This window comes from Geotrypetes seraphini, chromosome 7 (genome assembly GCF_902459505.1).
Source record: "Geotrypetes seraphini chromosome 7, aGeoSer1.1, whole genome shotgun sequence".
NCBI classification, from domain to species: Eukaryota; Metazoa; Chordata; class Amphibia; order Gymnophiona; family Dermophiidae; genus Geotrypetes; species Geotrypetes seraphini.
In genome coordinates this window covers 46,184,398-46,209,233 of record NC_047090.1, presented here as the reverse complement: position 1 = coordinate 46,209,233, position 24,836 = coordinate 46,184,398, and the positions used below count along the sequence as shown (strand labels likewise).

Here is a 24,836-nt window from a genome sequence, read left to right as displayed (position 1 = left end):
CACACTTTTTCCCCCCAAAAAGTGGGTGGAAATAAGGGTGCGTCTTATGGAGTGAATACCACACCTCCCACCTGTTTTTAATCGCGGCGCTTCCCTCGTTAGATGGCTGCGGCAGTGAGCTACCCTCCCCGTGCCTGCTTTTAATGTCGGCGCTTCTTTCACTGGACGGCTGTGTCAGTGAGCCTCTCCTGCCCCCCCCCCTGTGCCTGCTTTTAATCCCAGCGCTTCCCTCGCTGGATGGCTGTGGCAGTGAGTGCCCCCCCCCCCCCGACAGTGAGCTTCCCCTTCCTGTACCTGTTTTTAAACCCAGCATTTCCTTCGCCGGACAGCTGTGGCAGGGAGAGGCAGAGCGGCATGCGTGCATGTGTGATCTCGTGCGCCTGCCTGAATGGCTGCAGGCAGTTCTCGCGAGAACTTGAGGGGATGCATGTTGGAGACCACTGATCTATTGGATGCTGGGGCAGGAGTGATGCCAATCCATTGCTGTCCATGGATGCGGCTGCATCCCATATAACAACCGTAACCTTTCTTTATAGTACCACAAGACTATGGAGAAAAATTGTAGTCACCATATTGGATGCGGTTGTAGCCGTGGGAAGGAGTGGATCAGCATCACTCCTGTCTCAACAGACTCCGCTAGACCACCAGGGAGGAAGGCCCAGGGAGTTCTTAGATGATAGTAGGCGGTGCAATGGGAACTTTGATCATGGGATGGGAGCACTTGGATCATGGTTGGGAGAGCCAGAAAATGTTGTTTTGTGGCATTACACATAATTACACAAGGATAGATCCCTGAATAAAACAAATATTCCCCTAATTGCCATGGGAAATGACTCAAAATGGACATTTTCTGGCTGCTCATCCCCTAGGGCAGGTAGCACAATGGCATCTTTCAGTAAATCTAGCCCTAAAATTATAATCTTAGTCATTTTTGTTTTATAACCTTACCTACAACTTTCACACCCATCACAGTACTTCCCATTCTAGTCCCAGAGTCTGGTTTTCAGGGCAATCATGATGAGTATGCTTGAGATAGATTTGTATACCCAAGTCTCCAGAATATGAAACTCTCTCATGCACATTCATGCACATTCCTGAAAACCAAACTGCTTAAACACCGAAACATAGAAATATGATGGCAGATAAAGGCCAAATGACCCAACCAGTCTGCCCATCCACAGCATCCACTACCTCCTCCTAAGTGATCCCATATGCCTGGCCCATGCTTTCTTGAATTCAGACAGTCATTGTCTCCACCATCTCTACTGGGGGTCTATTCCATGCACCTACCACCCATTCTGTAAAAAAGTATTTTCTTAGATTACTCCTGAGCCTATCACCTCTTAACTTCATCCTATTCTTTCTCATTCCGGAGCTTCCTTTCAAATGAAAGAGATTCATTCACATTTATGTTACTTAAAAGTCTCCATCATATCTCCCCTCTCCTGCCTTTCCTCCAAAGTATACATATTGAGATCTTTATGTCTGTCCCCGTACGCCTTATGACGAAGACCACACACCATTTTAGTAGCTTTCCTCTGAACCAATTCGATCCTGTTTATATCTTTTTGAAGGTGTGGCCTCCAGATTGTACACAATATTCTAAATGAGGGTGCTTTTTTAAAAATAATTCTATACATTAGCACCTAGCATATGTGCTAGTTATGTGTTTTATAGACATGAATAGTTGGTAGTTATGAGTAAATGTGCACTAGGCGCTATTTTGTAAAATAATATGTCTTCAAGTGGTGTGTGTAATTTATAGAATACTGTCAGTCACTGTGTCACTTATACTTGTCATTGATTTAAGTGGTCTCACCTAAACATACCTATAGGTACACTCATTCTGACTTGCATTAGTATTCTATAATGGCATCTTGGTGCACAGATGTTGTTACAGAATTGGTGTTCTGTGCTCAACATTGGCCAGCTTAAGTGGATGTGCCCATTTATAGAATTCCTCCCTTTATGTTCTAGCACATTCCAGGAGAGATTAAGGTGAGGACAGTAGGAGAAATTTTGCTTCACAGCATGATCCAGTCACAGTGCTCTGCTCTGAGCATGTAGCAAGGCTTGGTTTGGGGACCCTTCCTCAGCATTCTCACTTCCATAGTATGCAGGCACCTGGGTCAGAAATGGCAGTCCTTTCTTCTTCTTCTTGATAATATACCAGACTTCTACTATCATTTGACTTTGGTTTTTAAGGGAGTTAAAGAAGCAGAGACTAGATGTGATGTTTGTTTTAATATTCTCACTGCTCAGGTCCGCTTGTTCACCTATCTTATTGGACGAGAGGTCACATTTGCAGAAAATGTGAAATGGATAGCCTGCAATAACAAAGGTATATGAAATAATAGTGACTGATGCTGTGTTGTTATAGACAGATCTGTTGTTCATGCCCATTGTTTTCATTTCTTTAATATGTTTTGTCAGTAGTCTTACACTGTTGGGAATTTCAGGACAAAGTAGAGCTAGAAATCCAATATACTTAAACTACTTCTGTCAATGTGAACTTTGAGTGAAAAATGGGACTGCGCTAAGGGGGAATTCTGTAAATAGTGTCTAAAAAGATAGGTGCCTGTGTCTTTAAGACAAGCATGCTGCTGCATGTTGAATTGGAAGCGTTCTAGAGAAGAAAGTTGCCCTTTTGGATGAGCCTGGGTCTGTAAATAAGAAGATCTTATAAATATGTGAAAGTTTGCAAAGTTCGGATTGCCATTGTGCTGAAGAATGGAAGGATTATGCTTTGTGATTTAAACTTAATGGGAGAAAGAGAGCAGTTGCCTCCTGTGTAGATTATCCTATGCTTGTGCCTTTAATGTAAGAATGTTGTTGCACGTTGGATTGGAAGTGTTCTTGCAAAGCTGTTGGTTTTGATATGTTTGGGTTTGTAAATAAAAGGATATTGAGGATATGTAAAAGTTTGCTGAGAATGGGTTGACTTATGCCTCCAGTAAGTTTAACTTTTCTCCTTTTGATTTAAGTGTGATAGGATGATTAACTTTATATATTTTGCAGGGATATGATGTCATCCTAATGAGGAGGAGTTTAAATATGGCTGCAGGGAAAAGTGAACTGAGGGAGCTAGAGTATCAGACATAGAGGAGCTGAAGGAGACAGATCAGTACATAGAGGAGACCTACAGGGATGTTGTAGAGAAGTCTCACCTCCAAGCTGGTAGCCCCTGTGCTGCCTTGGAAGAGACAGGTCTCCTAGAAGGAGAGCATCATCTTGGTGAAGTAGGAAATAATCCTGTAGCTAGGATCTATCCACCAGGGGATGCAATATCCTCTCGCACCAAAGGGGCTTCTGCCCAGGAGGGAAGAGTTAGGACAGCTGTTGTAGTTGGTGATTCGATCATTACGCATGTAGATAGCTGGGTGGTTGGTGGGCGTAAAGATCACCTGGTCACTTGCCTATCTGGTGCGAAGGTGGCAGACCTCACGCGTCACTTAGATATCACCTGGTCAATTGCCTGTCTGGTGCGAAGGTGGCAGACCTCACGCATCACTTAGATAGGATTTTAGATAGTGCTGGGGAGGAGCCAGCTGTCTTGGTACATGTAGATATCAATGACTTAAGAAAATGTGGAAGGGAGGTTCTAGAAGCCAAATTTAGGCTCATAGGTAGACAGCTGAAATCCAGATCCTCCAGGCTAGCATTTTCAGAAATGCTCCCAGTTCCATGCATAGGACCCAAGAAGCAGGTAGAGCTCCAAGGGGGTTCACGGCTCAGGAATGCTGCCTGCTTCTACCATTTTGGGTCTTGAGGGAGGGAGGAGAGCTGCTGCGCTGGTGCTTTGGGGAGGGAGGGGGGGAATTGAGATCTATATTCTAATACAGCACTCTCAATCAACCAGAAAAACAGTTATTCGGCATCCACCAATTCCTATGGGTGCTGGGGTGTCAGGTCAAAACCGCGGAAGACAAAGGTGCGCGCGGACAACTGAGCGCAGCGCAGAGGTGCAAGCCGAAGAAAATAACTGTTTTTAGGGGCTCCGACAGAAGGGGGTGTGGGGGGAACCCCCCCCCACTTTACTTTATACAGATCGCGCCACGTTGTGGGGGCGTTATGGGGGGTTTGGGGGGTTGTATCCCCCCACATTTTACTGAAAACTTCACTTTTTACCTAAAAACAGGGAAAAAGTTAAGTTTACAGTATAATGAGGGGGGTTACAACCCCCCAAACCACCCACAATGCCGCCGCGATCTTTATTAAGTAAAGTGGGAGGGCTCCCCAACAAAACCTCCCTTCGGAGTCCCTAAAAACTGACATTTTCTTCGGCGCGCGCCTCTGTCTTGTGCTCAGTTGTCGGCGCGCGCTTTTGTCTTCCACAGTTTTTTCTATGAACCGGGTGCTGGATAGCTGAGATTCTATTGTAATTACATTTTTGTACATAGTCCTTCAAGAAGAAATTATATGTTTAAGGGCAATTGAAAACACAAATCTAATGAGAAGAGAAAAGCTGACAATTGTTTCTGTTTCTCCATTGAGGATATTACACTCAGATTTCCACCCTTGCGGATGTTCAGGAGAATGTGATGGAATACCTCCATGTTCTCAGTCGTCCAATGGTTATCAGCCACAATCATGACATCATATGGACTGAGGCTTACATGGACAGTGCTGTAAGTACCTGGAGTGAAGTCTTTTATTATTTTACTTTAGGAGTTTGGGTGGAAAGGAGCTAGAAGTAAAGGAAAAGGTCTCTGGAAACAACCCATCAATTCCATGGAACAAAACCCCCCAATGTAAATGAGCTTTTATTCACCTGAACATAGATCTTGTCTGGGAATAATTGCTAGTTCTCTTGGAATTCAGTGTTTCTTCTCTGTAATGGGTATTTGAGTTAAATAACATGATCTAAATCGGAAAATAGTCAATATTTCCTATTTGAGCTATTTCTTTCATTTTTTTTTTTTGCTTATATACTGCAGTCCCTCATATAGTGTAGCTTGATATAATGTGGAATAGAGAGCTACACGGGGATGACAGGAATCCCGTGGGGTTCCTCCAGAGTCATGGGGATCATGCAGGGTTTCCCCATGGGTCTGTGGGGATTCTACAGGGTTTCCCCATGGGTCTGTGGGGTAGTAGGGTTCCTATGGGGACAGAGGCACCTCAAGGGGCTCCCTCGAGTGTTAACCTCGCTAGCATCTCCTTTTCTTGCCCTCCAGCTATACTTGCTCCTCCACAAAGCCACACACAGCGCTCCCTGCATGCTGCCTGCAGCCGAAAAGGAAATCTTCCCTCTAAGGTCAGAGATGACATCAGACAGAAGGCTTCCAGGTCAGCCACGTGCAGCCTGCAGGAACCGCCACCCAAGGCCCTGCGAAGAAGCGAGTAAGGCAGGAAGGATATAGCCCATCTGTAGGCTCTGTCTGGTACACACTCGTAGAAGGGGGGCACATGTAGTTCGGTCACAGAATGGAGGGAGGGAGGGAGTGAACGCGTTGGGACAAGGAAAGGAGAGGGAGCATGAACTTGGGAAAAAGGAAGGAGCATGTTGGGACATGGGAGGGGCATGAACTTTGGACAAAGGCTGGAAAGAAGAAGAGAGGGAGGAGGCACAAACTTGAGACACAAGAGAGGGAGGTAGCACATTTGGACTCAGAAGGGAGTGAGGAAGGGGACACAAACTTAGGACATAGTATGGAGGGAGAGAAAGAGATGCTGAGATGGGGAGGGAATAGAAAGGGAGAATTGTTGGACATGGGTATGTGTGAGAGGGAAAGAGAGATGGTGCACATGAAGAAAAGAAGAAAAAGAATTGTTGGGCATAGGGAGGGAGAGGAGTGAGGTAGAGATGCATGGGAAAGAGATAGATGAGAGGGAGAAATGTTTGGCATGGTGGTAGAGGGAATGGAGGGAGAGATATGGCATGCTGCTGGAGAAGGGTGAGAGAAGGAAAAATGCTGGGCATGGGGGCTGGTGGACAGGGACAAAAGATGCTGCATGTGGTCCAGGTGATGAGAGAGGGAGAAATGTTGGCTGTGGAAGTAGAGGGGGTGGGAGAGATGCACCCTGGATCCCTCTCTCTCTCTTTCCCCACTCCCTTTTTCAGCAAGGGAGGGAATGAGAGAAAGACAAATGGTGGACAGTGTGAGAGAGAGGAAGATATATTGCACATGGGGTGTAGGAGAGAGGAAGAAATGCTATGCAGGAGAGGGAAGGGGAAAAGAGGGAGAATGATCCAGGATAGAAGGGAGTGAGGATGATGTCATCAGTAATGTGGCAGAGTGAATGCTCCGATGGACAAGGCCAAAGCAGCCTGTGTAGAGTGCTGCCGGCTTGACACTGCTTTGGATGAAGGTAAGGCTCGCTCGCAGTTGGCAGGGTGGGAAGGATGGAGTGTCAGCGAGGGTTCGGCTGTGTGGTGGGGCAGGGGGTGCTTAAGGTTCTGTTGTACAAGGAATGGGAGGGAGGGAAGGATAGAAGCTGTGCAAGGACAGTGTTGGGAACTACTGATCTAAAGTATGTTTGCCTGCATGCAGCCAATGTTTCCAGAGGATTTTAGACTCGCCGATTTGAATCCTGGAGTTTAACCTTAAAGATTGACACGTGGATTGATGAATCTGAATAGGTGTTAAATTATTAATAAATTTTAATGTATTCCAGGTGGAAAATAAAATACTATTGTCCTTATAAATCCTAGGCAACTTGATACTCAAAATATGGCTCAATCGTAATGGAGACATGAGTTGACTTTTTAATATTAGCCAGTCCGGAAGATGCTCCATGAGTTCAGGAAGGATCCAATACATACTCTGACGCAGAATGAAGGCTTGATGATACCTATAAAAATTTGGAAAATTTACCCCACCCGCCAAAATTAGTTTTTGCAAAGATACTAAGGGCTCCTTTTACTAAGCAGCGATAGTGTTTTTAGCGCACGCAGAATTGCTGTGCACGCTAAACCTGCGCTACGTGGCTAGAATTAACGCTAGCTCAATGCTGGCATTAGCGTCTAGCACATGGAGCAATTCTTAATAATCTCAACCTGCATATGGAATTCCCTATATCTCCCTTGCCTGCTGAATGGCCAACAACAAGGGTTCCAAAACAATATAAAAAAGGAAAGGAGATAGAGGGTATCCTTGTCTAACGCCCTTCTTCAAATTAAAACGTTCAGAGAATGTGTTAATATATAATCTGGCAGAAGGGGAACTATACAAGGTTTGAATCATTTGAATAAATCCGGATCCTATACCAAACCAATCCATTGCTTGATATATGAAAGTGCATTCTACACGATCAAAGGCCTTTTCTGCATCCAAAGAAACAGAAGGCTGGATCATCCATTGTTTTTGCTAAATTTAGATTATGAAATGCCAATCTGGTATTATTTGAGGAATGTCTTTGAGCAACGAAACACGTTTGGTGCATACTAGTCATATAAGGGAGAGCCTTGGCTAATCTTAAAGCCAATAATTTAGTCAGGATTTTTCCATCCACATTGATTAAAGAAATAGGCCTGTAGTTTGAAACCAACATGGGATCTTTATTTGGCTTTGGCAAAACAATGATTAAAGATTCCGCCATAGTACCTGATATACAACCCTTAGTCAGTTGTGATTCATATAACTTTAAAAGATTACATTACATTACATTACATTTGTGATTTCTATTCCGCTTGTACCTTGCGGTTCAAAGTGGATTACATAAGAAGAAGCTGGACATTTCCAGGAGGGTACGTGACATTTAGGTAAGACATAGTAACAGAATGAGTATAGACTTGGTAACATTGGATGAAAGCAGTTATATTACATTACATATCAAATCTTTTTCCAGGCGTTGGTAGGTAATATGAATCGGTAGGATGAATTAGGTATTGTTTTTTGTTTTTTTTTGGTCGGTTGAGGATATGGTGTCAGGGAGTGGGTAAACCTGGTCGGTGTATGTGGAAGAGGAGATTAGGTGTTTTGAATATGCTTTTTGAAAAGTAGCGTTTTGATTTCTTTGCGGAATGCTTTGAAGTCAGATGTTGAGGTTAACAATCTGGTTATGGAGGGTTCGAGTTTTGCTGCATGCGTTGCTATGAGGTTGTCGTAAAGCTTTTTACGATGAGTGCCGTTGAGTGGTGGGTATGAGAATGGTGTCAGTGTTCTTCTTATTCTGGGTGGAAGGTTACAGTGTAAGCGATCGATTAGATAGGCTGGTGCTGTACCGTTGAGTACTTTGAAGATTAGACAGTATAGTTTGAATTGGATTCTGGCTCTAATTGGTAGCCAATGTGAGTCTAGGTAGGCGTTAGTTATGTGGTCATATTTTCCGAGGGAATAGATTAGTCTGAGAGCTGTGTTCTGAATGGTCTGTAGTTTTTTGATCATTTTTGTAGGACATGGTAGATATAGGATATTGCAGTAGTCCACAAGTCCTAGTACCAGGGATTGAACAATGATCCTGTAGTGTTCTTTGTCGAAGAATTTCCTTATTTTTCGTAAGTTGCGCATTGTGAAGAATGCTTTTTGGGTAGTTTTGTTGATTTGAGTCTGCATAGTGCAGCATCTATCTATCAGCACTCCCAGGATTTTGAGGGAGGTCTGGATTGGGTATTTGGTAGTTTTAATTTCCAGGTCTGTCATGGATGGGATTTTGTCCGTTTCAAGCATTAAGAATTTGGTTTTGTCCGAGTTTAGTTTTAATTTGTGGTTTGTCATCCATTTTTCTACTTCGTCCAGTATTTTCTGGGGCTAGCTCATTCAAGGTTGTTTCGCTTAGGGAGCGCCAGTGTTTTGCGAAGTCTGAAGGGTCTATGGGGTCAAGTGCTGGGTCCACTTTGTCCCAGTATTGTTTCCAAGTGTCCAGTCGCGGAGTTGTCTTGGGTTTCGAAGGGGAGGAGGATAGTTATGTCGTCTGCGTAACTGAAGGATGTTACATTTAGGTTGTCTAGAGTGGTGCCAAGGGAAGAGATGTAGAGGTTGAATAGAATGGGTGAAAGTGGAGAACCCTGAGGGACTCCACATGGATTAGACCATGTGTTGGATTTCGTATCGTTTATCTTAACTCTGTAAGTTCTTGTTTTAAGGTATCCTTGGAACCAGTTGTACACCACCCCTGAGATCCCTATTGCATCAAGTATCTGGAGTAGTATGGTATGATCAACTAGATCAAAGGCTGCGGAAAGATCTAGTTGGATAATTAGGATCCTGTGACCTTTACTGAGGTGTTGTCGGGCTATGTCCAGTAGTGTTGCTAGTAGAGTTTCCGTGCTGTGGTAAGATCTAAATCCTGATTGGGATGAGTGAAGTATATTGTGGTCAGCTAGGTAGTTAGAGAGGTATTGAGCCACAAGTCCTTCAATCAGCTTGACATAGAGTGGGATCGAAGCGATCGGTCTGTAGTTGGTAGGTGTGTCTACAGGACCTTTTTGGTCTTTCAGTATGGGTGTGATTATGATCTCTCCTAGATCTTGTGGGAATTGGCCTTCTATGAGAGTGCTTTGTATCCACTGCATGAGGCTGGTTTTGAATTTAGGGGAGGCATTTGTGAGTAGTTACGATGGGCAGTTGTTCAAGTCGCATGAGGTGTGGCTGTATTTTTTATATAGTCGGTTCAGTTCAGGCCATTGTAGAGTTGGGAAGGTGGTCCATGTTCTGTCTGCTGTTATGGCTTCTTCTGTTGTGGGGGTAGTTATTAACTCATTGAGTATGGTAGTTGAGTTGTTGAAGGTAGTTCTGATTTTGATGATCTTGAGTTTGAAATGGTCAGCTAGTTGGGAAGCTGTTGGAGTTTTGTTGCCTTGAGTGGCAAGGTATGGGTTTGTGTCTGTAAATTTTTTTACTAAGTTGAAGAGTGTTTTTGTGTCGGGGTTGTTTGTGCCAATTAGTTTAGTGTAGTATGTTTTGCGCTTTTCCTTAAGTTTGTTGTTATATAGTTTGATTTGGGTTCTCCAAGCGGATTTGGTTTGGTCATTTCTCTTTTTTCTCCAAGATCTTTCAAGTTGTCTGCAATGCCTTTTTTGTAGGTGGAGTTCTGAGTCGAACCACTTGTCTGATGGTCTGCAGGTTCTGTGTTTGGTTTTTTCTGGGGCTAGCTCATTCAAGGTTGTTTCGCTTAGGGAGCGCCAGTGTTTTGCGAAGTCTGAAGGGTCTATGGGGTCAAGTGCTGGGTCCACTTTGTCCCAGAATGTGGCTGGTTCAATTTTCTGTCTAGATTTGAAGGTTATTTTTGGGGGCATAGATTTTGTGTTATTTTGAGGCCAGTTGATAGTGAAGGTGTATTTATGGTGGTCTGACCAAAGAGAGGGATGCCATGTACCATTGGTGATGTGAATATTTGGGGAGTGTAGGTTATGAGGTGTGAATGCTGCTATGTCAAGTTGGTGGCCTTTATTGTGCGTGGGTTCCGGATTGAGGACCTGGAAGGATAGGGCGTCGAGGTATGAGAGTATTTCGTTTGCTTGTTTGGATGTGTGGTCTTCGAGGTGGAGATTAATGTCTCCTAGGAGCAAGTTGTATGAGGAGGATAGAGAGTTCTGGAATAAGAATTCTTCAAGATCATGTTTTGAGGTGTTCCATTTTCCTGGAGTGATGTAGCATAGTAGACAGTTCAAGGTGCCTGTGAGTGTGTTGTCGGATAGTTGGCATGCAAGAAGGTCTAAGTGAGGGGTTGATTGTTTGTGTAGCACTTTTAGGTTGAGATTGTTTTTTACTAGAATCGCTAGGCCGCCCCCTCGTTTGTTTTCTCGACATACCATTTCTACTTTGTAACCTGTGGGGCAGAATTCGGTTATGCATGGGTCCGTGTTGGATATTAGCCAGGTTTCGGCTAGGAAGAGACAGTTTAGTTGTTCTTTGATTATCCAGTCTTTGATTAGATTTGCTTTTGGGTTTATTGACCTTATATTCATGTAGGCACAGGTTAGCGAGGTGTATTTTGTGTTGGAGTTAAGGTTGCGATTGAGGTAGAGGATGTTATTTGCTGGTGCTTGTGCTTGTTGTTTTTGCGGGGTGATCTTATGTTTTGGTGGAGGTCGTTTTCCCCAGACCGTGGGTAGTAGTAAATTTTGAAAAGATTTGAAAAACTCCATTGTGAACCCATCACTACCCGGAGCGGATCCAGCTCTGAGAGACTTCAGCGCTGCCTGGAGTTCCTTAGATGATATAGGCTTCATGATTTCTTTTTATTTGCTCTGGAATTTTTGGCCCATGAATTAAGTTTAAAAATTCTCTACCTTCAATTTCTTTATTTGAATAAAGCTCAGAAGAATATAAAGCTTTGTAATAATCCAAAAATTGTTTTAAAATATTTTCAATTTGAGTACCTTTCTCATCTTTTATGGCAGCAATCTTTACTTTTCTTTTTTTTTTTACTTTAAGATAGTTAGCCAATAATCTTCCCTGCTACAGCAGGTGCGGGAGGCAGCAGGCACCAAAGAAAGGAGAGGAGAGCGAGTAGACCCAGAAGCAGCTAAATACAGGAAGCGGAGAGAGCAAGGGAAGTGAAGCCAGGCAGCATGGGGTAGCGGCGAGAGGGAGCTCCTCCCACCCCAATGCATCACCACCAGCGCGACCGGACTCCCCCCTAAAAGGAGGGGAGCCAACGGCGCGCAGCCATTTGGCGCGCTGCAAAGGTGAGCGGCAATGGCGCTTGCCTTAGCAAGAGTGCCTTTGCGAAGGAGCCTTAAGAAGGAGCCAGGAAGCTCGGCCGACTAACAGAGAGCCCCAAAACGTAAGTACTATCTAGCCACACAACACACTCAAAGAACTCAGCAGCACCAACACAACTTACAACTAACAGGAGGACAGCCGACAGGAGGACAGGACACATGCAGACGGCTGGGACAGAAGGTACACATAAAGCACAGACAACTCAGAAGGGGAACAGGATATGATCGTCCAAGGAAGACAGAAGATGTGCTTTCCAGTCTTCTGCACCGGCTGCAACTTGTATGACTACCTCCCTTCGGGGACTAGGGCATACATTTGCAGTCGATGCGAGGAGCTGGATAGCCTGAAACAGCAAGTCCGGCTGCTGGAGGGAACTGTGATGGAACTGGAAGAACTCCTCGCCATGAAAGAAGAAAACCGCAAGCAGAAGTTGCTAGGGGAATCCAGTACCGGTGAAATGATCAAGGAATTAGAAAGATTCATTGAGGAAGCCCACCAGCAACATGTGGAGGTCTCAGGGCTGGAGATCAGTACATGAACAACAATCAAGGAAGAGAGCACAGGAGACATGGAAGGAGGCACCACTACAATAGAGATCGATGACGACAACACACTCAGAAGAAACGAGAGCCCATCTGGGAATGCACCGCAGAAGATGGAAGTCAGGTCCTACACCATGGATACAGATTTGCAACCCCCTAAGAACCCCCGAATAAAGAAGATAGGGATCATTGTTGGAGATTCCATCATACGCAATGTGGACAGCCACATCGCAAGGGGAAGAGAGGATAGACTGGTCACTTGCCTTCCTGGTGCAAGAGTGAAGGATGTGACCAGAAGGATCACCAGGATCATAGACATCGCAGGAGGAGAGGACACTGCTGTGCTTATCCACGTGGGAACCAACGATGTGAGCGGAAGGAAGTACGACAGGGAAGCGGTGAAGGGACAACTCTGCTCACTCGGAAGAAAACTGAAGGTCAGGGAAGTGAAAGTGGCCTTCTCCGAGATCCTCCCAGTACCGAGGGCGGATGGAAAGAGACAAGATGAATTGCGAGCAATCAATGCCTGGATGAGACAATGGTGCAAGGAGGAGGGATTCGACTTTGTGCACAACTGGACAGCATTCTGGGAAAGAAGCAGATACTATAGAAAGGACGGCCTACACCTCACCAAGCAAGGAGCGAGAGTCTTGGCTGAGAACATGAAGAAGACCATCGAGAAGGCTTTAAACTAAGGATCAGGGGAGAGCCAACAGTCGACAAACAGTCGATGGCCAGGGCATCGGAAAACCCCAACGAAGAAACGGCAAGCACCTGCTCGGATAAAGAAGAATTGCATGCTGTAATCAAATGTGACAGAGATAGAGCACAAATAGATACAAAAAGGGAGGTGAAGACAAGAAGGTCTAAGAAGGTAGCACAAAGGGAGTTAAAATGTATGTTGTGGCGTTGCTGGTGCCCGTGTATATGCTTGGCTCCGGTCAGCGCTCAGAACAGCCCGCGTCTTACGTGCTTCCAGAGAAGGCTGGAAGTCCTGCTGGTTCCTCAGTGCAATAAAGAAGCACAAAACAGGTCAAAACAGTCAGTTTTAGGTGAAAATAAAGCCCCACTTTATTGTGGTTATCAATCCTGAACAGGGTTCAGTCCATTCTTTTCATAAACCAAGAAAACATGGAAAAATAAAACTGAGTTGAAAAAAAAAACAACAACTCACACCTTTCTTGCAGGTATCACAGGTAAGTATAAGAGTTCAATCCTAATAGTTCTGCCTTTGGCAAACAGGCAGTAACAGAGTTCAATCCTAATAGTTCTGCCTTTGGCAAACAGGCAGTAACAAGCTATAACACTTCTTTTAAATAAAGACAGTGCTGTGCCCAAGCCTAGATAGAAGCAGGCTTGGTCCCAACCAACTTAACAGTAGTTGGTGGGAGAGGGGAGTAGCCGAATCCACTAATTAAACTCTGTGTAAAACAGATTGCCACAAATGGCCCCACAATCCCAACCAAGGATATTATGTGGATTCTTCCCCATAAACTACATCCCAGGCACACAGTCAAAATTGAAGCTTTTCTTACTTTCAAAAAAAAAAACATAAACCAAACAGTCCAGCAAAAATAAACCTGGAAAAAAGGTTTCCAGTCTCAGGCACCTTGCAGTGAGCTCTGCACTGCTCACTTGCCTCCCACAGGTGCAAACAGGTTCTACTGAAAGAAGCCCAAAAGATTGCCAGCATAAGCACAACAAAAAGAAACCAGTAATAGTACTTAGCTTTCTTCCATGGAGTAAGCTTCTGTATTCATGACAGTTTCCATACAGTCCATGGGCTATGGTTCAGCTAGCTGGTTGGCTTCAGAGACAGGGGCTGTATCCACCATCTCCACATCCTGCAAGTAGTGAGGTTCAGGAGAGCAGTCCTGTAAACCTCCTTCCTGGGCTGACCCAGGGCAGACTGCCTGCTTCCTCCTCAGAGCAGCCTCAAGAGCATTGAGGCGACCACGCCCTGTTCTAAGAGGGGGCAGGGCAGCCTGCAGCTTCTGCTTAGTTCTCACAGGACTTCTAATCAAGTCCTGCAGCTGGGAGTTAGCTGAATCAGAGGAATGGTTCTGGGGCTGATTTATGCTGTTCCACTCATAGTCCTCACCTCCCCAGGGATTTGTAAGCTGAGTTTTAAGAGGCAACTCAGAGCCTACCTTCCTATTGTGGTTTGCTCTGTCACACTGGTTGGCCCTTTTTACAGCCAGGCTAGGTTTAGGCATAGCCTTTCCTGGCACAAGCCGAGCTTTAGGGCTAGGGTTGTGACAATGTACATGAATGCCAGAAGCTTGAGAAACAAAATGGGGGAACTGGAAGCACTAGCGAGACGATAAGAACTAGATATCATTGGAATAACAGAAACATGGTGGAACGACGAAAATGAATGGGACACAGTATTACAGGGATACAAATTATACAGAAGAGAAAGAATAGGGTAAAAAGGGGGAGGTATTGCCCTGTACGTCCAAGAAGGAGTAGAGTCTATCAGAGAAGGGAAGAAGAAATAGAAAAACTGGAGTCCCTCTGGATAAAGATTCCTAGACAAAATGAAGCAGACACAAAAATTGGCCTCTATTATCGACCCCCAGGACAGACGGAGGAAACAGACGCAGAAATGATAGAGGAAATCAACCATGGATGTAGAATAGGTAACATAACGATTATGGGAGACTTCAACTTTTCAGGGATAAACTGGAATCTTAGAACCTCAAACTGCAATAGGGAAACAAAGTTCCTGGAAGTAGTAGGGCTCGGTTCTTGGGCCCATCTTATTCAATATCTTCATAAATGACCTGGAAGAGGAAACTACAAGTAATATAATCAAGTTTGCGGATGATACAAAACTATGCTGGGCAGTTGGGTCTCAAAAAGACAATGAGGAACTCCAGAGACACCTGAACCTGCTAGAGAAATGGGCGGAAAAGTGGCAGATGAAATTTAATATAGATAAATGCAAAGTGATGCACCTGGGCAGGAAAAACAGAGAATATGCATATAAAATGTTAGGTGTAACATTGGGCAAGAGCGAACAAGAGAGGGACCTTGGGGTACTGATAGATAGGGCCCTGAAGCCATCGGCTCAATGCGCAGCAGCGGCAAAGAAAGCGAACAGGATGCTGGGCATGATAAAGAAGGGAATCATGAGTAGATCGGCGGACGTCATCATTCCGCTTTACAGAGCAATGATCAGACCACACTTGGAATACTGTATCTAACACTGGTCTCCCTACCTAAGGAAAGATATAACCCTGCTGGAGAGGGTGCAGAGGTGAGCCACGAAGCTAGTAAAGGGTATGGAGAATCTGAGCTACAAAGTACGCCTCGGAAAATTGGGATTGTTCACCCTCGAGAAGAGAAGACTTCGAGAGGATATGATAGAGACTTTTAAAATACTGAAAGGTTTTGACAAAATTGAGCAAGATACATCAGTATTCACATTGTCAAATGTGACTCGGACACGAGGTCATGGACTGATACTGAGGGGCAACAGGTTCAGGACAAATATCAGGAAGTTCTTTTTCACACAGCGAGTGGTGGACACTTGGAATGCTCTCCCGGAGGAGGTTGTAGCGGAAACCACCATTCTTGGATTCAAGGGCAAGTTGGATGCACACCTTCTTGCAAATCACATTGCGAGATACGGGTCTTCAACAGGCAACACATAGCTTAGCCGCCGCGTGTGCGGGTCACCGGACTAGACGGACCCAATGGTCTGATCCAGTGAAGGCATTTCTTATGTTCTTATGTTCCCACTTTATTTGAGTTTCCATAATATAGAGCCTGTTGATAAAAAAACTCTTTCCTAGCCAATTGTGAAGAAATCTCATTATATTTGTATAGGCAAGGCATTCAAGGTATTTTGTTCCCATTTTGAGGCCAATTGTGACTCTAAAGTCCGAATAGTGTGCTCCAAATTGGAGAATTTTCATTTAAGCAATTTCCTAATATGTGCCGAATACAAAATTATTTGCCCTCTCACAGTAGCTTTGAAAGCATCCCAAATAGTTCCCGAAGAGACTTCCTCTGAGGTATTGAACTGAAAATTGAACTGAAAATGAATTTCCTCTAGAAAGTTTGAATCTGCAAGCAATGTATTATTAAACTTCCACACAGGTCTATTAGAATCTTCATCAGTAAACTGATATTCTATCCAATTTCCAGCATAATCCGGGTCTATGCTAGCCTTTGTAACCTGTTGGGTTAAATGATCTGAAATGAAAACATAATCAGTTCTTGAAAATGATTTATGAACTGGGGAATAGAACGAAAATTCCCAAGCATTAAAATGGAAAATCCGCCATATATCCTTCAATCCACATGACTATAAGGTTATCTAGGCCTAATGCTTTTAATTGTTTACTGAGTTGTTTATCAATTAATGGATCCATGACAGCATTGAAATCTCCGGTCATAACTAAATTAGTTGTAGCCAGTGACAGAATTATTTGTTGGAGTTTTTTTAAAGAACTCAGCCTGATTTGAATTAGGAGCGTAACTATTAAAAAGTGTCAGGGTATCTTTTCCTGAAGTCATATTAACATGAAGCCATCTACCCATATGTTTCTTGAAGCCCGAAAGTTATCAAATGTGCCAGAAAACTTCTTATTAATCAATATTAGACCTTTTTTATTTTTGCTATCATATATTACAGTATAGACCCCATATAATGTGGATTCACTTATATAATGGTCATATATCTTGAACTCTGAGACCTGTGTTATATAAGTGGGCCTAAAAACATATGCCAAAGACCTCCTTTGGTAAATTTTGTAACTTTCATAATAAAATGTCTGAAGGAGAAAGGGATTATGAACCTTTAGGCAAACACATTTATTGCTATCTTATACTATATAAGAGCCCTGGACTGAGATAATCTCTCTTCCTGTGTGGACTGATGGGAATGCAGGCCATTTGTTGCACTAGGGCAGGGGTGTCAAAATCCCTCCTCAAGGGCCACAATCCAGTTGGATTTTCAGGATTTCCCCAATGAATATGCATGAGATCTATTAGCATACAATGAAAGCAGTGCATGCAAATAAATCTCTTGCATATTCATTGGGGAAATCCTGAAAACCCGACTGGATTGCAGCCCTCGAGTAGGGACTTTGACACCCCTGCACTAGGGTGAGATAAGGAAAAGCTGTCATGTTCTGTGTTTGCCCTAAATGTCTTTTAGCTAGAAAACAATGACTATGATGATGATGTTCAGCAGAAAGGAATTAAAATCAAGAAATGGTGGGCACATTAAACATGGTAGTCTAGTTGCAGGGAAAATTTAGATATTTGGCCATGGTGCACAGAAGAGAACTGTAAGACACAGATGTGAAATAGTCTCTGTCATATATTTTTTTAATCTTCCAGGATATGAAGAAAAGTTGTAGCATGGGGCATTCTCACATTGCTAATAGAAATATTGATACCAAGCAGCCATTCTGTACAACATATGGATAAAGAGAAGATTCCCGAGTATCAAACAATGCAATCAGAAATAAAAAAAAAAAAAATAAAGTAAAAAGATACAGAAATAGTTCAAACTGTATTGGACACCAATGGCCCAGTTAAAAAGATTTTCCAAGGGTATCTTGCATTAAACATTAAATTTTATGAACTCTAGAAAGATATTCAATGTCACAAGGCAAGTACTAAGGTGAGCAAGAGCAGTCAATTTTGAGAGAGTGAGGTATTACCCAGCATACATGGTGTGCTGGGAACAGCTTTACTGAGCAGTCTTTACCATAGAATTTCACTGAAACTTCCTCAGGTTTTGTACTGAAAAGCAAGGCCTCCTCATTGCTATGCACAACTGAACTCACTGAATTAGGTTGGCATTTCTCTGAGAATTCCCTTCAGTTAACCCTTACTTCTGTAACCTTAGTGTTATCAGCCAGACTCTGTAGTTCTTGAACAACTTTCTTTAATAACTTGAAATAATGAACACTTACAATTTGAAGATTTCAAGGAAGGCCAACTGTTACAGAATCTTCTTACTCTACCGTCACATCCTATTTAAAAGGAAGCTGGGAATGTGTCCACACACCTTGTGGGAAATAACACTGTGCTCCAGGCTTGGCTATTGAACCTAAACTGTATTAGATTAATGGAAATAAAGTAATAAAAACCTGGTGAAAGGAGATGCTAGAGCCAAGTTTTCATGCAGCAATGCAGTCTTACAAAATAGATACTGTTCTCTCCCAGAAGCTAAAGAAGGAGGGGCTTAAGCTTTTTGGTTGCAGACTGGCTCTCTGGGAGAAGCAAAGCTTACTGGGCATTTGAGTCCATAGATCACACTTTACATACACATTTTAGAATAAACACATACACATTTGATTATACAAGAACTGAGAGAATGCCCACATAAAATAGGGGCAGAATGCATGGTATGTGCAGAACTAGCTATATAGACCAATTACCCCAGAACATATGAGCATATTGTTCTAGAAGTATCTTGAAGGTGAAGATCTTGAGCATGCTAAATAATCATTTAAGAATATCAAGAAGATATCAGTGAGATTTAATATATAAAGGTTTTTCTGTCCTGTATCCTCTTGCAGCTATCTGCATTTGGATAATTTAGTATCAAAATTTATGTTGCTGGAAATACATCAAAGATAAAATGTCTTGGATTTGGCCCGTGATAATGAAATCATCAGCTGTAGTGATTGTAGGTTCTGGTGACCCCTTGAGAGTGTATGTTGCCACATGGAGAGTAATTCTATAACTCCAACAGTTTCCAGCATACTTCAGCACTGATATTTGGATATGGTGGCTGGTGCTGAATATCGGGTAATATGTTTAAACATCCTCTGTGGAGTTTAAAATTTAACCCATTCCATAATCTTCTGTTTTAGACCATTGAAACATTGTCATATGGCAAGCACCAGAGACCTTCTCTACTTCCCATTTCTTCTCTTGGGGTGGTTGAAAACATCTTGTGCTTCTGTGCTTGTTACTGATCACTGACTTCCCTGTGAAACTTTCATAGTCTGGAGCACATGACTGTCTTCCTGCAGATATGTAGAACTAACATTTAGGGCTGGCTCAATACATGAGCCAGGTGAGGCTCTGTCTCAGGGTGCCAGTGCTCAAGGGTACCAAAAGCTTGCCTCTCTAGCTCAGCCTTCACTGATGTCACCATTGTGCTCTCTCTCCTCTGCATGATCTCCAGCACCACCATAGACTTTAACATGTAAACAGGCATTTGCTGCTGAGATTACAGGAAAAAAAAACAGTGGTAAGAGCAAAGCAAAATGCTCTCACTGCTGAAAAAGGAAGAGCAGATGCTGGAGGAAGAGAATGGGGAAACACTGATGCATACAGGGGTAGGAGGGTAGTGCCAGAACAACAGTTGGCTCAGAGCACCACAGTCCCTTCAGCTAACATTTCTAACACCTTTTTTAAAATTTCCTTACCTTGCCATAACAGCTTTTCACCTCCAAAGCCCAAAGTCTACTGCTCATGACCACTGTGGCTATGCCTGTCTTCAGCAAGAAGAATGAAACGGTAAATCCTGTTTTGTGTTGTTTTTGGTTTTTGGACAACATATCGTTGGCCAGTGCTAGAGATAAGGTTTTTAGAAAAACCGAAATGTTGAAAACAGAGATGCAAGCTGTATTATGTTTCTTGAAGCACAGAGTTGAGATAAAAACACAAACCGTCTGAGATCTCTTTGTTGGTGCTTGCCAATTGCTTGTAAGTAATGCATTTGGTACGGATGTTATCCCAAAATATTAGATGATAGCAATGGCGTGCAGTCAGGGCCTTCAGGGGATTCATCCAACCCCCTGAAGGCCCTGAGGGCACTGCTATGAATTTGATTGGCTAAGCAGGCGGTAGGCAGAAGATGCTCAACCAATCAAATTCAGATCGGTACTGTCAGGTAGTTCAGGGGGTTGGGTGAATCCCCAGCCCTAGAGCCCTGTTTTCTTTTTGTTTACTTTTTGCTTGATGCAGTTTGACTGGTTGAGCAGGCTGCCTGCTCAACAAATCAAAATTAGGCACCTCCTATGCATGCCAGGGTTTTCTTGGCCTTAATGCCGGCCCTTAAGTTAGGCCCTTCTGGCACCTAAATCCAATTTAGATGCCTACATGCAAAACGCATGCAAGATTCACCTACAATCTGCCCCTAACCATTCCCATTTTCTGGTAGTTGCTTTGGACTAGGCGCCTGCCACCCAATTAATTTTAATTTTTGCCAATTATGAGCTCATAATTGTTCATTATTGGTGCTGGTTAAGCCTATTAAATAATTAACCCCCCTTTACAAAACTGTGCAAAAGATTTTTAACGCTGGCCGGCACGCCGAATGCTCTGCACTACTCCAATGCTCATAAGAACTCTATGACGTTCGGAGCAGCACAGAGCATTCAGCGTGCCGGCCGGCGCTAAAAACCTCTTGCGCAGTTTTGTAAATGGGGGGTAAGTTAGGCACCTAGTTTGGCTAGGCACCCCAATCTAGGCACCGAACTTCAGGCACTGTTTATAGAACTTGGGTCTAAGTGCTATTCTATAAATGGTGTCCAACTTGAAGCCCATTTATAGAATAGCACTTATCATGCATTTTTTTGGCACTCAGATTTTGATGCCACTACAGAATTGAGTCCATATAGTTTTGGCACATTTTGAACATGCCCAAAACAAATCCCCTTGAGATTTATTTATTTAATTTATTTCCTATCCCGTTGCCCCAAAGAGCTCAGAATGGGTTACAGGTTAAACTCTGTATCCTAACCGTCTCAATATGTAAATATACTTCTCCCTCGGTATTTGCGGGGGATAGGGGCAGAGACGGACTGCGAATTGAGAAAAACCGTGAATATCTTTTTGTCCGGCTCTGACCCATCCTCACCTCCCTCCCGCCTTCCCCCTGGCATCCCGGCCTTACCTGGTGGTCTAACAGGCTCTCGGGGCAGGAGCGATCTTCCTACGCTCCTGCCCCATGAAGATCACCAATAGGAAATGACTGTCGTGAGTTCCCGTAGTCTCTCGAGACTATGACGAGAGCTCACAGCAGCCATTTCCTATTGGCGATCTACACGGGACAGTAGCGTAGGAAGATCGCTCCTGCCCTGAAAACCTGCTAGGCCACCAGGTAAGGCCGGGATGCCGGGAGGAAGGCTGGAGAGAGGCGGGAATGTGGTAAACTATGGGTTTGTTTCCCCCCCACCCAAAAAAAATTGTGCATATGTGAAACCGCGAGTGTGGAAACCGCGAATGGGGAGGGGGAAGTGTAAGCATCTTTCTGAAATCACCATTTACAGTTACACCCAATCTCCAACACATCTAAATATCGCCATATAAAATGCTTTTAAAAGGAGTTGCTTATTCTATATGTTATGCCCATTGACTGCTCATTGGTAACAGATGGAGTCAGTTTTCAGAAAAATACTCTGTTGAAATTATCATGAATTTAAGTTGAAACCATTAATCCCCCCGATATTCAAAGCTATTTAACTGACCAGAAACATCCGTTGGCCAGTTAAATAACGTTTTGGCGCCTAACCGCAAATATTCAGCATGAGATAACTGGTTATCTTGGCTGAATATTCACAGTCAGTGCTGAAACGTTACCTGGCTATATCGCACGATGACCAGCAATATTCAGCACTAACTGGCTATGTTTCCCGCTATTAACTTAACTTGCTAGTGTTGAATATTCACTTATCCAGTTAAGTTAATGTTACCAGTCCATCTCCCCTCCCCGGCCCAGCATTGAATATACGGGCAGTGGTGTAGAAAGGGGTGGGGGGTGTTCCAGCTGGTTTAGTGTGGCCAATTCTCAACAGGGTTTACCGTGGTCTTTCTCGAGCTTCCTGGCAGACTCGGACTCTGCCATGCAAATGCATTACAATGAGGTCATTAATACCACTGGGGAGAAGCAGCCAAGGAGAGTCTGTAGGGTTGTTTGTTTTTTTTCTCAAACTATATTTCAAGTTATATATTCCCTTCTACAGTGCAGACTTCTAGACAGGTTGGGAGTTTCTTTGGGCATCCATTTCTGGCTCCAGTCCTTAACATAAAACCATCCATAGATTGCCTAATGTAGTCTACATCAGTGGTTCCCAACCCTGTCCCAAGGGACCATCAGCCAGTCGGGTTTTCAAGATATCCCTAATGAATATGCATGAGAGAGATTTGCATATAATGGAAGTGACAAGTATGTAAATCTCTCTCATACATATTCATTAGGGATATCCTGAAAACCAGACTGGCTGGTGGTCCCCGAGGACAGGGTTGGGAACCACTGGTCTACATCTTCACATTATTTTGTGTGCAGATTTCTGTAGAGGTCTGCAGCCTTTCAGTGGTCAGTCTTCTTGATTTCAGAAATAATTATCTGTATATTTAGCTCACACCTCTCCAGCAAGAGCTCAAAGTGATTTACATTCAGGTACAATATTTCCCTGTTGCTGCAAGGTTCAGAATCTAAAATGACATATGAGGCAATGAAGGTTAAGTGACTCAACCTACATTTGAATCCTACAAATGAACTGCCACAAACACTGCCCTACCATTAACTCTTTTAGGACAACACAGGGGTTTAGCTTTCAAATTCAATCACAAATTGCTAATAATCAACAATAAGTTACCATATGTGCATTGGTTTCCTTCCTTCCTTAATTGAATAATTTAATAGCAGCACAATGCTTACTTTATTAGTTTCCAAAGATACTTCAGCCATCTGCTCACATTTATGATACAAGAAAGATTTGCACACTCTAAGTTTGTATTACAACACATCTGCACAGGGCCTGTGTTTGATTAGAATGAAATTGTTTTTACACAGGTTTTGAAAAAAATATCTTTTATGATTTTTTTTTTTTAAAGAGATCCGAGGGCATTCTATTGGGTGTGGTGGGTTCTGATGTCCCACTGAGAGAGCTGCTGAAACTTGTTCCAAGATACAAGGTAAGATGAAGGTTTTTTTTTTCTAATAGTGGCATCTGGCTGCTACATATAAAATTACAAATGGTCAACAATGGAATCCGTCATAACAGATGAAAGTATTCTGCAGCAGCTCCAAATCACCCTCATTCATTATATACACTGACATAACCAGACATAACTGCATCCCCAGACATAACCAGGTTATCCACTACTTGTATATACTGGTACAAGCAACAGTCTGTTATAAACTTAGGTGCCCATATGTTGACCATGCCTTTTACAAATTCATTCTAAGTCCTTCATGGTTTACAGTCCTACTCTGCTCGATATCACTATGTAACATGATTTTTGTTCCTGGACAGTAAGTGTAATTTCCTAATTGCTCATGCCTAAAAAGTATAGAAAATGTTTGTCCTTCCTACCTTCTCTACCTCATTGAAGCTCCTCTTCAGCACCATGCTGCATCCAAACTATTCAAAAATGTTTCCCTTAATCACTGATACTGGTTTGGTCTAAAGTAGAATCCTAACTCCCTATACCTGGGTGTGTGTTGGCCAAATTTCACCTAAGAATATGGGTTAGTTGCACAATAATCAAGGGCCTGATACCCAAAGGCATCTATCTAGATACTAGCAACCCAGTGGCATAGTCAGAATTCTAATCTAATCTAAATCTTAGACTTATATACCGAATCATCTCTTAAAGTTAAGAGCTTGATTCGGTTTACATAATTAGATTACAGAAAAAAAAAATCTATTAACACTCGTTGGAATTATTACCTAAAAAATGCTGGAACAAGCCAGTTTTCACGGTTTTGCGGAAGATAGAAACATGAAACATGATGGCAGAAAAAGGGCAAATGGTCCATCTAATCTGCCCATCCACAGTAACTATTATCTCTTTCTCTCTGATCCATTTTTGGATAGGCCCACATATTTCCTCTATTACCCCCCCAGCCCCAAATAACATCTTGGGGATGTCTAAGCACTGGCAATGGAAGATGACCTCTGCCTAAGCCCCTGAGCTATGAACTGAGCATTGACAGGTGGTGCTGGTGCCAGCGTCATCAGCTGGAAGTGTACTGTTGACTTCCCCACTGTTCAAATGGAATGAGGGCTCAGGTAGAGTGTGGCCACCAGGCCTTCGCCAAGGCTGATAGCGTCCTGGATGACCCACAGACAAACTTGTCAATAAGGAGACAGTTCCCACAGGCAAATTATCAAACAGAAAAGTCCAAAAGAAAACCAGGCAATTAGTGATAAACACAATGTGGTGCATTCAACCCCTGTCAGTGTATTGTTCAGGGTCCTTTATTCCTCCATGGTTCAAAAACAGAATGGCAAACAAGAAACAGAAAGGAAAAACTCAAAGCAAAAATCCTGGTAGGCAAATCAGGATATACAAAAGTCCTTATGCCTAAGTAGATGCAGCTAGCCCTCACCTGGGCCTGGGCCTTATTCTGGCCCTAGAACTGGGCCTTTCTGAAAAGAGAGTTAAGTCCAACTATCACAGTGCATTACTTCCACAAAACACCAAAGCAAAACTAAATGTTCAGAGGCAGCTCTGCTGCTGAACTGGGGCAGGAGAACTGTCAAGTTTGTCTTCAAGCAAAACACAGCATTCATATAACCCACCCGAGATCTTGACAAACTTCTCCCACATAAAACAGTTCTCAGTTCCTAGGTTTTACTGCACTCAAACTTGAAATAAAGCAGTTCAAAAAGGAAAACAAAAACTTTCTCCAACAAACTGAGAAAACATCAGCCATAGTCCTGTATGCAATCACAGCTAAAGAGCCCTGCCC

General features: G+C 43.2%; 1 protein-coding gene across 7 annotated transcripts in view; it reads left to right on the top strand.

The window, feature by feature from the left end:
• CACNA2D4 (calcium voltage-gated channel auxiliary subunit alpha2delta 4) overlaps positions 1-24,836 on the top strand; it is a 577,533-nt gene that overhangs the window by 163,752 nt on the left and 388,945 nt on the right. For 6 of the 7 annotated variants that reach the window (XM_033951433.1, XM_033951432.1, XM_033951428.1 and 3 more), the window contains exons 12-15: positions 2,263-2,341; positions 4,495-4,628; positions 19,571-19,648; positions 22,973-23,053. In XM_033951433.1, coding sequence (XP_033807324.1) covers positions 2,263-2,341; positions 4,495-4,628; positions 19,571-19,648; positions 22,973-23,053 — 372 coding nt within the window. The remainder of the gene's footprint in view (positions 1-2,262; positions 2,342-4,494; positions 4,629-19,570; positions 19,649-22,972; positions 23,054-24,836) is intronic. The other variant, XM_033951431.1, reaches the window with a different exon arrangement.